The following is a 14,667-nucleotide window of genomic DNA, read 5'->3' as shown; positions in this document are numbered from 1 at the left end:
TTTTTACCTGCAGGTATTGCCCAACAGTTCCAGGAATCTCTCCTAAAGTGTTGTTCTCTTCCAGGCCTCCAGCAACAGGGCATCTTCAGAGTCCCTGGCTCCCAGGTGGAAGTCAACGATATCAAGAACTCATTTGAGAGAGGTGTGTAGCTGGGGTGTGCAGATACAGCAGGATGCCCTGTCCAAGCAAGGATCCTTGGTGGGAGTTGGTGTGTGCTGGCTGCATTAGCCATGGTGTAAAGCCTGTGTAAATCCCTTTCTGCTACGAGACATGAGAAGGTTTTATCCCTTCTGGGTTTCTCAGTGTTGTGTCTCTGGGAATAGCAAAGAGTCACCCAGGGAAGGAGTATGAGCAGTAGGGGTACATGCAGATGTCTTTTCCACAGTCATTAAAAACACAAGAGTCATAAAAGACTTTGCTGGGGATCCTTGTTCATCCTTCCTGCAGCAGTTTGCCAAGGGATGCACAGCATTCCTGCCTGTACCTGGTGGCAGTGCTGGCTGTGGAGGTGCCAGTGAATCTGTTGAGAAAATCACATTCAGGGTGCCGGGCTGGTGAGAAAGGGAAAGCAGTCCTGCTGTCCTGGGTGGAGGGGAGCTGGGACAGTCCTGCTGGGAATAGTGACCCTTAATCCTTGAGCAGCATTGGAAGGATCAGGGTGAAGGTGGATGGGGCAATGGGTAAGGGAGTGTTGGGATTGTCAAAGGCTGGAGGATTTGCATATCCAATTTAAGACGAATTAGTATCCAGATTTCTGGGGCGCTGAAAGCCTTTCATAGGTGTGAGTCAGTACAAAGCTGTCCAGAACCGCTGTGTCTCTTCCAGGGGTGTAGTTGTATCCTCCAGCCAAGCCTGTCCTCTCAGGCTCTCACTTGCTGTCGTTCAGACCACCTCAGCTTTCTGGGCTGGTGCTGTAAATGTAAATTTGCTGGACTGGAAACTGTGAAGGAGAGATAACCAATACCATCCTTGTCCTCAGGAAAGGTTTGAAATCCCCCAGTAAAACTGGTTTTCAGGAAAAATCAGCATTGCCGTTGCACATGAGGAGGGTTTCTGCACCCTGGGAATTTTGGGTGTTCCACTAAATGAGGAAAACCACTTGTTGTGTTAGTCCAGCTTGATGCTGATGCTGGACATAAAACCTTTTCTCTGGGCAGGTGAAGACCCCCTTGCTGATGATCAGAATGAACGAGACATTAACTCAGTGGCTGGAGTCTTGAAGCTGTATTTCCGAGGACTGGAAAACCCCCTCTTTCCTAAGGAAAGGTTTCAAGATTTGATATCTACTATAAGTAAGTACATGTGACAGCTCTTCGTGGAGAACTGGGTGGGACGAGAGAAATACTAACACACATAACACAGGCTGCACACTTGGTGTCCCAGCCTAAGCAGGGTGAAGGACTTTTCCTTTTATTCTTGGAGGGCTGGGGCTTTATGTGGAAGTTCCTCAAAGGCACATGGGCGATAGACAGGTCAAAAGGCACTTTGCAGAGGCCACATGGGGCTGTCCTCATGTGTGCAGTGGTGATGGTTATCCCCGTTAATTCCTGAATTATGCCCAGTTGGAACATTTTGCTCAATGAGAAAGGCAAGTGCTTTGAGAGTTTATTCCTCTAGGTGTCAAAACAGATCTCTATTGTCATAGGGTTTTATCCAGTTTGTATTTAGTTGTTTTGTTTTAACAAACATCCTCTTATGTAAAACCAAACTGAAGAAGTAGAGAACCCAGCAGGCAATAATGGGATAAATCAAATGGAAAAATTCCCCACATTAAATACTATAAAGCTATCCATCTTGGTACTGAGGCGGGATTTAGCTCAGAATTTTGATTAAATGGCAGCCCAGCTACATGTTGTCAGTGAATTTTATTGTGATTAGCAAATGGCATAGTTTGAGCCAGAGCAACACTTCTGTGTGATCTGCCTGCTCCAGAAAAGCTCTGGTGCTTGTCCTCTGCTTCCTATGGAACAGCAGCCACAGGATTAACTCTCTACAGAACACAGGGATAGCTTAGGGCAGGACAGCCCCGAGTCACCCCCTTCCCAAGGGAGGGAGCAGGTGTCTGATGGCAGCTCCGGGCTCTATGCACCCCTGTGGAGTGGAGAGCAACAAATCTGAGAGTACTGACTCAGCACTGGTTCAGCTAACCTATTTCCTAGGAATTTCTAATTCCTCTTCAGAGCAGTAGGAGACAGCAGTGGAAGGGCTCAGAAGGATCCAATGCATAGCCCAAAAGAGCAACACGAATAAAAACCGCATTTAAAAATCTGCCCTAGAAAACAGTGCTCTGTTTTCTGTGCCACATTGACTCAGGCTTTTGAGGAACAGAGGAGTTGTTGAGGAATGAAATAAATAATGCATAAACATTTGTTTTAAAAATAAACCCACGGAAATGTCTTTATATGCTCTTTATGCTGAATCTGAACATACAAATTGCCCTCTGGAGGAGCAGTGTGCCCCATTCTCTTCCTGCACCTTAGTGCCAAACTCATGGATGACCTCTGGAGACAGGTGTTTGTTTTCCTCTCTTACTGGGCCACTAGATCTGGAACAAGTCCCTCTGGTGCTGAGCTGTCTGGTCCTGAGAAGGTTTTTAAGGATGTGCTTTCTATCCATGTGTTCCAGAAATTGAGAACCCTGCAGAGAGAGTGCACCAGATCCAGCAGATCATTGTCACTCTGCCTCGGGCTGTCATCGTGGTCATGAGATACCTCTTCGCTTTCCTTAACCAGTGAGTCTGTTTTCCTGCTTTGCCAAGCTTCTCCTTGCCACCCCTTTTGCCCGGGCTTCCCTGTCTTTGCTGCCCGAGTTCTCTCTGGTGTTGCCATGCGGAGCTGTGCTTTGCTTCTTCCCCAGCCTTGCTGGGCCGTGGCTGTGTGTCCGGGGAAGGGGGCAGCTCGCTGACGATGCGTCCCGGGCCGGTGGGGGTTGGTGCTGGGAGGTTTTCCAAGCGAGCGGGAATGCGGCACGGCAGCTCCCTCACACATGTGCTTGCAGCTTGTCACAGTACAGCGATGAGAACATGATGGATCCCTACAACCTGGCCATCTGCTTCGGGCCCACGCTGATGCACATTCCTGATGGGCAGGATCCGGTGTCCTGCCAGGCCCATGTCAATGAGGTCATCAAAACCATCATCATTCACCACGAGGGCATCTTCCCCAGCCACCGAGAGTTGGAAGGGCCTGTCTATGAGAAGTGCATGACCGGAGGGGAGGAGTACTGGTGAGCTCTCTGCAGGGTTCCTGCGTACAAACACCTGCATCAGGCCAAGAGGCTCTTGCACGCTGAACCGTTTGATTTAGTGTTAGCAGTCAAAACAGGCAGTTTCACCAGATACTTCATTTTCTTGTATTAGAAAACCTCAGTAAAAAACATCAGAAGAAACTTTTTCCAGTGCAAATACTAATATTGATGAAGATTTTTTGAGCTGCAGATCCACAGAAGCATGTTCAACGAAACAGAATTTTAGGTCAATTCTATCTAAATTCCTGCTAGGCTGGGAATTTTGAGTAAAGTCCCATAGTTCCATCATAACTTGCTGGTTGGATGAAATCCCTCAGCCTGAGGTTAACCCAAACCTTCCAGTTCCCTTTGTTGCTGGAATTCTAACCCAGCATTCAGGTCTGGGTTTAACAAACCAGGATCAATAACAGACTTGAGCTGATTTTCTACAAATTTCATACATTTCTGAGACCTCACTGTGCCTGATACTAGTCACTTGCCACCATCCTTCCTGGTGCAGCAGAGGATAAAATGCTAAAGCTCACTGTGAATTAGGGAACAGGACATTTAACTCGGCGTCACTTTGTGTTACTTTTGCCAAACTCTACTAAATAGACACAAGAGCCAACAGAATGTGACATTCTGGGCCTGGTGATCGTGGTGCGGGTGTTTGCTATTCTCAGAGCAAGTTTGGAGATACACTGTGATTTGAAATCATAGAATCAGAGAATCACAGAATCAGTTAGCTTGGAAAAGACCTCCAAGATCGAGTCTAACCTTTGACCAAACCACCACCTTGTTGCCTAGACATGTCCAGTCATTTCTTGTACACCTCCAGGGATGGGGTCTCCACCACCTCCCTGGGCAGCATCTCCCTCAACACATGAGGTGTGCTGAGTGCATTGGGAGCAGTGCCATTTGTTGTGCGACAGCCTGATGTGTTTCTTTGCAGTGACAGCCCGCACAGTGAGCCGGGCACCATCGATGAAGTGGACCATGACAATGGGACAGAGCCGCACACCAGTGATGATGGTGAGCAGGGTGTGAGCAGGGGCTGGGTCCGTGTCAGCAGAGCCATGCCTGCAGGAGGGCAGCGAGCACTGCGGGATAGAGGCTGGACAGGCTGGCTGCTGGCAGGGCTGGGCTGGAGCAGGAGGCAGCGCTGTGCTTCCTGTGTCCCAGCAACACCAGCCATGAGGGGGAGTTTGGGAAATGCCGCGGGCACCGCTGTGGGGCAGGGAACCATGGCAGGGCTTGCTGTGTTGGGAGGGCCCTGGGGAGCTGAGCACCTTCTGCTTCTGACAGCTGCTGCTGCCTCGGCTGCGTCCTGCCTCGGCAGAACACGTCTGCCCTGCGAGGCCTGCGGGGAGGAGGATGGGCTCACCTGGCAAGCGGGGCCACGGGAGGAGGAATGGCACAGGGAAGGGCACGTGAGGCCAGGCGGCTCCGGGCACAGGGAAGGGGCACGCAGGGCCGGGTGGCTCCAGGCCTGCTCTCAGCTCCAGGCAGGAGCCGACAGGCCTGGCAGAGGGAGGCAAGGGAGCTGCTGTGCAGCCAATTTCACACTTAGGTGGCCACGTTAATGGCTCCGATTGGGATTTCCGAGTGATTAACTGTGGTGCCAAGTGTACAGCAGAGGAACGGCTTTGTGAATTTACATATTCCCTCTCCCCCTTGCCCTGCACACACTCCCTGCTGGTAGTCCAGCATTGTGTCAGGGCTGTGGGAGCCCTTCTGGCTCTGTCTCCTCCATAACATTTCCTGTTGACTCTGCCCTCATGTGGGGGTTGCTTAAGGTGGGGAAGATGAATCTGCTGAAGCGGCCTGGCCTGTCCCAGGTGGGGCTGGAATGGGGCAGGGGTCCAATGCAGCATCTCCCATGTCCTTTGGTGTCCCCCTTCTCCGTGTGGGTTTGGTCCCTAAGCAGAGTGTTGGTTCACACAGTGATGGTTGCTGAGCCCACAGTCAGTGATGGGGCAGAGCAAGTTTCTGTGTTTAATCAGAATGTGCACATCTGGAGGAACTGGGCAGGCTTGCCCTGTTTTGTTTTGTCCTTTTCTGTCTGCCAGTGTCCACGTGGGGATTGAAATGATCCAGTCTCATATAATCAAGGCACGATAATGCTCCGACAGTGGCAGGGGCAGCTGGGGAGTGGCAGCAGTCTGCCACCCAAGCAAGGCAGAGTGTGGGTTGCTGTGGTTAGTGAGGAGAGACACTGTTGCTGCTTTGCAGTTGTTGCAATGGTTTCTTTAGGATTCAGTGTTCCCCAGCTGGAAACAGATTGGCATTTTCACAGGCTCCTCTGTGCTGGGTGCCCCAGCAGCTCCTGCTGTGATGCCCTTGGCCAGAGGCTTAGAGAACCCTGTGTGCTCATGACCTTCCAAAGTGAAGTTCTGCCTCAGCCCTCCTGTATTTCAGGCCCTGAGCTCCCAGTTTGAGAGTCACAGGTGTTTGGTAGAGCTCACATTAGGAAAAGTGGGGTAGCAATGAGGCAAGGTGCTGCAGATGGTGGGGTGCAGAGCAGCTGCCTGGCTGGAGCCGGTATCATTATTTCCATGGGGGTCCCCAAAGGGGCATTAGTTGTTCATCAGTAATTCAGGCCAAACTGTCTCCAGAATAAGGAAGGGAAGAGAAGGTAAGTGGGGTTTGATCACAGCATCTGACACAGCTTGGCAAAATCTCAGGCTGGAGGATAATGGGGTTCTGTAACCAAAGGCGGAAAATGGGAGTGTGGGTGAGGATGCCATACGCACAGAGGGAGATTCCTGCTGCTCCCCATCTGGTTTGTAGCTGTTTGTAATTGCCGGTGGTTTGTGAGTCTGAGAGAGGTCCCAGAAAAGCTGGAACAACAATAAGAATTGATCAGTCTGGAAACAAGGCCTGTGCTCAGTGTCAGATGCTCTGGGGACACTGGGCAGCAGCAGCAGTGCTGCTCTGGTGAGATGGCTCTTTTGGGTTCATCTTCCCCTGTGGTGGCTGAACTGAGCTGCTCTCTTGCTGTGCCTCTCTCCTGTGCAGAGGTGGAGCAGATCGAAGCCATAGCCAAGTTTGACTACATTGGACGATCTCCACGGGAGCTCTCATTCAAGAAAGGGGCCTCACTCCTGCTGTACCATCGGGCATCAGAAGACTGGTGGGAAGGGAGACACAATGGGGTGGATGGGCTCATTCCCCACCAGTACATCGTGGTGCAAGACATGTGAGTAAAGTGGTGAGGGTTGTTAAAATCCTATACTTGCACAAGGTCCACTTCAGTCACCTAAAATAATCAGTCAGTTTTGCTGAGGTTTAATGACTTTGGTGAGAAATCTGGGCCTGTTCACTTCTCCCTGTCCATGTATTGGCTCCATTTTTTTCTCATTCGGGCTGATAAAGACAAGTACTAAACACTGTACCTCAGTGTACCTGGACCCCATCTCTCATGGACTCCTCGAAGTGATGTGACCCAGGCTTACCACTGGCCTTCCCCCTGTGAGCATTGACCTGGATAGTTTGGTGCTCACCTGGCCTGTGGGCAGATCCCAGGGCCCTTTGCAGGTGCTGCTTCTATTATAAGTACACAGGGGATGTGGCAGGGGATGTGGAGGAAGATGTGCACTGTTTCCAAGCTCCCAGTGAAGTTGTGGCCTTGGTCCAGCTCCTTGTTAACAAAGTGGGAGCTGCTGGAGTGGTGATGTTTGGATTCACGTGGCATCTGGGCCCTGGCTCCCTGGGGCACAGCCCTGTCCCTGATGTGGTCTCCTTTCCCTAGGGATGATGCGTTCTCCGACAGCCTGAGCCAGAAGGCAGACAGCGAGGCGAGCAGCGGGCCACTGCTGGATGATAAAGCCTCCTCCAAGAATGACATCCAGTCGCCAACAGATCATATCATGGACTATGGCTTTGGGGGAGTGATGGGCAGGTAACTCTCATTTTCCTGTGATCATGGAAGTGGTTGCTGTCACAGGTGTGGACAGTCGGTGTGTGGGGTAGGGCAGGACGAGAGGGAAGGCTCTAGTAAGCACTGCAGGATAATATGAGTAATGGAGGGGGTTTCATGTGCACTGCTAGTGGGGATTTAACATGTACAGAGGGGGGCCCTAAGCAGCCTGTTCTAGTGGAAGGTGTCCCTGCCCATGGCAGGGGGTTGAAACAAGATGACCTTTGAGGTCCCTTGCAATCCAAACTACTCTTACGATTTGATGCTGTCCCTTTCTTGGTACTAGCTAAAATATTTGTCTTCCCCCTTGCTTGAGTCTTCTGAAGCTGGAAGGCTCGAGTTTGGTTTGAGCTGAACAATTTTCTTGCAGCATGTGGCCAGCCACGGTCAGGCTGGCAGACGCTGACCTGCTATTGTGCTGGATTCTTTGCAGAGTGCGACTGAGGTCTGATGGTGCGGCCATCCCCCGGCGCCGCAGCGGCGGGGACACCCACAGCCCGCCCCGAGGGATGGGGCCTGGCATAGACACCCCTCCTCGAGCAGCAGCCTGCCCCAGCAGCCCCCACAAGATCCCCCTCAACAGGGGCAGGATCGAGAGTCCTGAGAAGCGCAGGATGGCGACGTTTGGCAGCGCCGGCAGCATCAATTTCCCAGACAGGAAGGCCCTGGCTGACAGCCACCCACTGAGATCGACCTGTGGATCCACCCGGCACAGCAGTCTTGGGGATCAGAAATCTCTGGAAGCAGAAGCTCTTGCTGAGGTAAGAGGGGTGGGAAAGGACCAAGAGGCTGAAGGGGAACTCACTAGGGAGTGCCCAGAGCCCCTTCACCTCAGACACTGTCACGGTGCTGCTGTCACAGCTGTTACCCAACTGCATTGGGTTGTTGTTGTAAAAGATGCTCCCCCAGCTGATGTAAATTTTCATCTTGAAGCCTGTGGGGCTGCTGGGCTTGGGAATATTTTCACTCATCATCTGAGCAGCTTAATAGAATGAATTGGAGCTAACTTGATAATTATTTCCCTTCAGCTGAACTTTACCTGAGGCTCAGCGAGCATTTTGTAGGTGTTATAAAATAAGGACTTGTCTACACCAGGACAGCATTAACTAGAGTGACTTTTCAGCACTTGACTCTGGTGCCTTAAGTTACTTCTCCCATGGTCTTGCTGAGTTAGTGGCCTTAATTAAATTAAGGTGAATTTAAGTAAATCCAAACTAGGGCCTCTCCATTTGTGCAGGAGACCCCAGCACTGTAGCCATAGGCAGTGTAGCTAGTTCTCTGTGCATGGGCACTTCTGGTTGAACTGCGTTCACCTTCCGGGGGATCCCTGTGGACAGACTGTGGAGGCTGGAGGTGGGTGGGCGGTGAGGGGCTGGAGCCAATCTCTCCTCAGCTGCCTCAGGCCTTGTTGCTGCCTCGTATATCCATGGCAAGCTGCTGTCGTGCCACTCACTCCATAAACATCCCTGTGCGTGTCCCCGCCACGTGCCAATGTCCTGTGGGCACAGGGACAGCAGAGGCCCCATGCATCCAATGGAGGCTGCAGGGCCTCTTTTGTGGGGAAAAGCCAGCCTCAGTGCTGAGGGGGAGCTGTGTGGGCAGGCTGGTGCTCACCCCATCACTCCTGGTGCTCAGGATTTACGCCCTTTGGAGCTAGTGATCAAGCTCCTGCTGACCTGGGGAACACCGGGTACCTTTGTGTGGCCAATTTGGGCTTCACACCTTCTCCCAAAGCTCCTGTTTTCCCTGGGGGCTCTTAGGTCAGAAACCCTCTCTGCAGACAGGCATGCCAGGACTGTGGGGTGGGGTGCAGAAGAGCAGGTGATGCTGTGGCACAGTGCAGACATTCCTTTGGCATTCACAGGACATCGAGAAGACCATGAGCACAGCGCTGAACGAGCTGCGGGAGCTGGAGAGGCAGAACACGGCCAAGCAGGCCCCTGACGTGGTGCTGGACACACTAGAGCCCATGAAGAACCCCCCGGTGGGCGCTGCCAACTCGGAGCCGGCCAGCCCCCTGCACACCATCCTGATCCGGGACCCCGACGCGGCCATGCGGCGCAGCAGCAGCTCCACCACCGAGATGATGACCACCTTCAAGCCGGCGCTGTCGGCCCGGCTGGCTGGGGCGCAGCTGCGGCCGCCGCCGATGCGGCCGGTGCGGCCAGTGGTGCAGCACCGCTCCAGCAGCAGCAGCAGCTCGGGGGTGGGCAGCCCCGCCGTCACCCCCACCGAGAAGCTCTTCCCCAGCAGCTCGGCAGATAAATCGGGCACCATGTAGGGTGGGACACGGGGACTGCGGCAGGAGAGCCGGCACCCGGACGGTGGGAGCGGGGCGGGTGCGGCGAAGCCTCGCTGCAGGAGCAGGGCTCAGAGCCTTGCTGCGGGGAGCCTCTGTGAAAGGAAACGTGTGTGGCCTTGGCCTGGTGCTGTACATACGTGTGTGTGTATGTACATAGGTGTGCACACACCCCATCCATGCAGAAACACTTCCCGAGCTTGCAGTCCTACAGCAGGAGGAGACGGCAGGTCTACGTGTTGGCACTGGAGAACATGCTCAATGTAGAAGTATATATTAAAAACAAAGTGTACAAAGTTCAGTGACTTCTTAAAACAGTAGATTTACCTCAGAAACTGGCTCTGAAATGTCCTCTCTTGAGACAGTGGGTTGGTCTGGGTTTCCAAGGCTCTCTGTGCACACATGGAAGTCCACACTGCAGCAGCTGTGCGTCAAGCAATACAAGGCCATCCTGGAATTTATTTTCTGTACTTCTTGGTGTTGAAAAAAAAAAAAACGGATGGGCATACAGTGGGGTCTGTTCACTGCTGGGCTGTGGAGAAGAGCTGGAAATCCATAAATTACCTTGTGTGTCTGGCCAGCTAGAGTCTTTCCAATCCTGAATCCTCAGATGTCTTCATGTGCCCATGATGCCCTGGGCAGCAGGGACAAAGCAAGGTGTGTGCCATGAGTGGGATGGAGTGAAGTGAGTGTCATGAGTGGGGACAGAGTGAGGTGTGTGCCATCACCCTTGCGCCAGGAGGAGGACACTGTGCTGCACCGGGACCGTGGAACACTGCTTCTCTGCAAGTTTTCAGAGTGAACAAGGACTAGTGACCAAACCTGTGGTAAAGCATGGAGTAATTTACAGAGTTTGGAGATTCTTCATCTCCCTTTCCCCATGCGCTTTTTCTGTTTTTTTTTTTTTAATCAAAACCCAACCCAATGCTCTCACGACAGTCCGGCCTGAGCAGCGAGGAGGGGTCTCGGGTCAGAGTGGTTGTCCTGCATGAGAAGCATGAGCCGTATTTGACCGCGTCAGATGCAAAACTGATCTGATGGGTTATACTTTGCACTTTTTGTACTGTACCATGTAATACAACCATTTGAGTTTATGCAATGGAATCTGCATTTTGTTTTACCCAGAGAAAAAAATATGCAGAAGGCTGGGCATTGCATGGTCCTCTCTGATGATCCAGACTCCTCTGTAAGCACTGAATCCAAGATGCTCTGTGCTTCTCCTGCAGCTTTTCCTTGTACAGATTTCCACGCAATGCCCCATGGTTTGATTTGGCACTTCCCCATGGTCATGTACTAATGGCTCCTTAACATTCATCCTTCCTCCCTGCCATCTCTGATCCTGCTGCTCTGTCTGTGCCTGGGCGAAGATGCCTACAAGCCCTCCTGACTCACCCAGCGGCCACCTACCCTGCCTGGGGTTTTGCTTTGTCCCCCCACTTCATCTTCCTCCTCTCTCCAGCACTGCTGTGGACCCCAGCTCTGCAGGAGAAGCAGCCTGACTTCCAGAAGGCAGTGGAGGTGTTGAGCAGGGTGGCAGAGCCCGTCAGTCCTGCAGTGGCTCGTGTCTCCTCGGCTGGGGAGCTCACACTCACGCAAGACCACCTGTACATGCACACCTGTACCTCTGTACCTGTACCTCCATGCTTGTACTTTCACAGCTGCACCCCCATATCTGTACCTCCACACCTGCACCTCTGTGCACCGGGCACGGAGTTGACACCGCGGACCGTTGGGACCGGCTGGCGCCTGTCCCGTGCCCATCGCACGTGTCCCCTCACACCCCGCTCTGCCAGCCCTGTATATATTGCTATACTTGCTTAACTGCTCGAAAGTAACTGTTAACCTGTAAACTGTACAAAGATAGGCTAAAATTAGATAAAAGCCGATGCCACTCAACAAATCTTTGCACTTAGTAGGTAGCTCGATGTAAAAATAAACCCAGTAATAATAATAGTAATTCCGAAGGGAAGCGAAGCCGCCGGCACCCTTCGCAGAGCCCGTGGGGAGCAGCTCTGCCCATGTCCCTCCCTGTCACACTGGCAGGGCAGATGGTGTGTGTGCTTGTCTGTGAACGTCCTTGGCGTTTGTAATGACCACAATTGGTTCATGTTGGTGTTTATTTCTCCATCATCCCCCTTTCCTGTCACAGCCCTGGCCACTGCCCGGCCTGGCGCAGATGTTCAGTCAGGCTGGGCTGGTCACGGACCTTGTGCTGGGAGAGGGAAGGATCCATTTGGCACGAGTGCTGTGTATCCATTGCCAGTAATTATTACTTTTGTTTCCATTTAGTTCCTGGAGAACGTTCACTTTGCCAGTTTTCTGTTTTTTATATGCTTTCTGAGATGACTTGAGAGCAAACCCATCTTCATTCAGGGTTTTATTTCCTCCCTTCTTGCTTTTGACCATACGGTACAAGTTCCAGTGTCTTTCTATTAAATTATTGCCTTTCGTTTTCCTTTGTTTTGTTTTGTTGTGAGTTTTAATACAATTATTTTCTTATCTTTAAGTGCCTTTTTGAGCACCAAAACAAACGGTTGGAGTTCAGGCCTGGGAGCTGTGCACACATGGGTTTGTCTGGGCAGTTGTGTTGTGCTGGGGGTGATTGCTTTTAAAGTCCTTCCATTTTTCTGTTTAATGAAAAGGGAACCAAGACTTTTTGTTGGAGAATAAACTCCCCCTTTGTAATATGGTATTCCAAGTGTAGTTTTAACTACTGTAAATTTAAGGGAAGAAATGTATTTTTCTTTAAGCAAACTTGGCACAAAATTGAACCACATACATTGTAGGAACATTATAACTGGAACCTGCTCATGGTTTGTGAGTGACTGACTCCGATCCACGGTACCTCCCCGAGGGCACAGACTGTGTGTGGGCTTCAGAGTTCACAGAGCTTCACTGTGACAACCCACGGCCGAGCTGCCGCCGGACCCAGGGTGGGTGTGCTCGTGCCCCAGGAGCGCAGCCCTCGCAGGGCGGCTGCACGGGGCAGCTGTTTCTCTGCTGTGCAGAGCGAGCGCGGATCTGGGCTCGGCTCCGCGGGCCTGCCCCACCCAGCCCGTTCTGCCGGGGCAGTTGGGCCCCGGGCCTGCGGTAGTGCTGGGGGCAGCGCCACGGCACCGCGGCCCCTTCCGTGGGGCGAGCGCTTGGTCCGGGGCGGCGATGACAGTGCACTTTGTTCCCTAGGCTGAAGTCCCTGGTAGGTGGTTTTTGTATCCCCGGGTATGTTATTTAACTAGCAGTGTTGTGGTTCTCGCGGGGCGGCAGTAGATGTCCCGAGTCTGATTTGCTTTGCGTGGCTGGGCTGCGAGGTCTGGTGGGGACGGGGTTGGTTATGCCGGGAGGCCGTGGGAAACCGCCGGCTGCTGCCCACTGTACCGGTCATCCTCCTCCTCCTCTTCCTCCTCTGGTATTGTCTCTGTAATGTATGGTGAGATGCCGTCAGCTAGAGTGTCTGAGTGGGTCCTCGTGTGTGCTGGTGATGCCATGTAGATGAAGCCACTGGTTGGGTGTGGACTCATCCTGTTGAATAAACTGCTTAACTTTTCTCAAAAATGTTGTCTGTGGTTTCAGAAGACTTGCTGCCTCTTGCCTGTGCTTCTTCCCCACCCCTCATCCCCTGGATCCTCAGCACCTGCCTTTGTGTGTGTTTGGATGGGCCATGGAGATGACATATGGGCTCTTTCAGCTCTGGGCATATGGTGCAAACACAGGAAAGAAGGATGTAGGTGAATAAAATGACCCACCCAGCACCTCCAAGGGATTTGCTCATTTCCACTGAGGTGGCAGGACCTGTGCTGATCTGTGCCAGCCGAGATATCCCCCCATGGGGGGTGTCACGGTATCCCACAGTGGTAGGGAGGAGAAGAAAGATCCAGCAGGCAGGAATTGTGCAGCAAGATTGATTTAGTTAATTATTTTACAACTCTTTTATAGACTTCTTTTCTTCATAGTCTAATTGGTCAGAGGATCAGCCACCCCTTGGGGTGACTGTCTAAAATCCTAAAACAACCATTGTCGAAATATTTTTCTACTGTACTGTAAACAAAGGTTTGCAAGGTCGCAGGTGTTCATAGTTTATAGAACTCTGCTAATATCTTCCGTGAGAGAGAAAAATATCTCACGGCACTGGAAAGAAGCAAGAGAAATTCTTGCTAGCTGCATATTTGTATCCATGGGGGGAGCCCCCTGCCCTGCCACAGGGGACACATCACATTCTGCTCTGGGAAGGGGACTGTGCCCGCAGCGCACAAATGAGGGCAGATGAAAGCAGATGTCAAAATGAGCTTTAAGCAGAGATTATTTAGTGCTTGCTGTGTGGCAAATGGGACAAGAGTGATCTCCTCCCAAAGGGAAGGAGCATAGCAGTGAGGGGGTAGCACGGCCAAGGGGACAAACCAAGCCCCTTCCTGCAGTGGCGGTGGGTCCCCAGCAGGCACCATGGGCCTTGGGACTGTCTACCTTGGCTTTTACGGAATCAATTAGAGCCAGCTCAGTGACATGAGAACCACAGGAAGCACAGGAGGACCTTGTCCATGGCAGTGTGCTCGGTGCTCAGCTCGGCCCCACTGTGTATCCAGTATCCTGCCACGGAGGTGCCCAGGCAGCACCGTCCTGCCCAGCTCTGTCAGCCCTCTCGGCAGTCACTGCCTTGCCAGCCGAGCTGGTCACACCTCACCAGGGCTCTGCGCTCGCCAAGCAGCACCTTGCTGCACTGCACCTCTAACCCATGAGATTTATCACCAGGTTCAGTAAAACAATGCAATTAAACAGCTTTCCCAATGAACCTGCACTGCTGGGTTCATCAAGGGTCTGTCCTGCATCCAAAATGCTCCCAGGCAGGCTCACCTCTAGCTGAGAAGGTCCCCACACCAACACTGGCAATGAGCCAAATGAAACCTTTGCCTGACAGTTAATGTCACTGTTACCAATAATAGTTTCAATTAAAAAGTCCCTGTTCTGCAGTACTCCTAATCCAGGCTCGTGTGAAGCTGTTCGTCCTCTCTTCTGACAGTGAGGCTTTAAGTTCCACAGCTGGGGTGGTAAATGGACCATGGGAGCTGTGCCCTTTGTCCCTTGGCCCCATGCAGGAGCTGACCTCGGGGCTGGGGTGTGGGCTGCTGTGGCTCTAGATGGGAGGTTGGGATTCAGCTCCTGGGCTGAAGTTACAGGCAGCTTTGTAAGTCAGGTTTGTTCAGGCTAGTTTTGGGTGGGCTCACCAGGGGC

The 14,667-nt window shown here is 52.3% G+C and overlaps 1 protein-coding gene across 2 annotated transcripts in view; it reads left to right on the top strand.

Annotated features, from left to right (window-relative positions):
• The window catches only part of SRGAP3 (SLIT-ROBO Rho GTPase activating protein 3), an 82,986-nt gene extending 69,990 nt beyond the window's left edge, over positions 1-12,996 (top strand). For both annotated transcript variants that reach the window (XM_039558902.1, XM_039558901.1), the window contains exons 14-22: positions 65-142; positions 1,159-1,293; positions 2,627-2,732; positions 2,999-3,226; positions 4,179-4,258; positions 6,245-6,425; positions 6,978-7,127; positions 7,579-7,906; positions 9,010-12,996. In XM_039558902.1, the coding sequence (XP_039414836.1) occupies positions 65-142; positions 1,159-1,293; positions 2,627-2,732; positions 2,999-3,226; positions 4,179-4,258; positions 6,245-6,425; positions 6,978-7,127; positions 7,579-7,906; positions 9,010-9,426 (1,703 nt within the window). In that variant the 3' untranslated portion in view covers positions 9,427-12,996. The remainder of the gene's footprint in view (positions 1-64; positions 143-1,158; positions 1,294-2,626; positions 2,733-2,998; positions 3,227-4,178; positions 4,259-6,244; positions 6,426-6,977; positions 7,128-7,578; positions 7,907-9,009) is intronic.
• Positions 12,997-14,667: the final 1,671 nt, after the last annotated feature.

This window comes from Corvus cornix, chromosome 12 (genome assembly GCF_000738735.6).
Source record: "Corvus cornix cornix isolate S_Up_H32 chromosome 12, ASM73873v5, whole genome shotgun sequence".
NCBI classification, from domain to species: Eukaryota; Metazoa; Chordata; class Aves; order Passeriformes; family Corvidae; genus Corvus; species Corvus cornix.
Note: the sequence above shows the minus strand (reverse complement) of the source record. Positions and strands in the feature narration are given on the sequence as shown.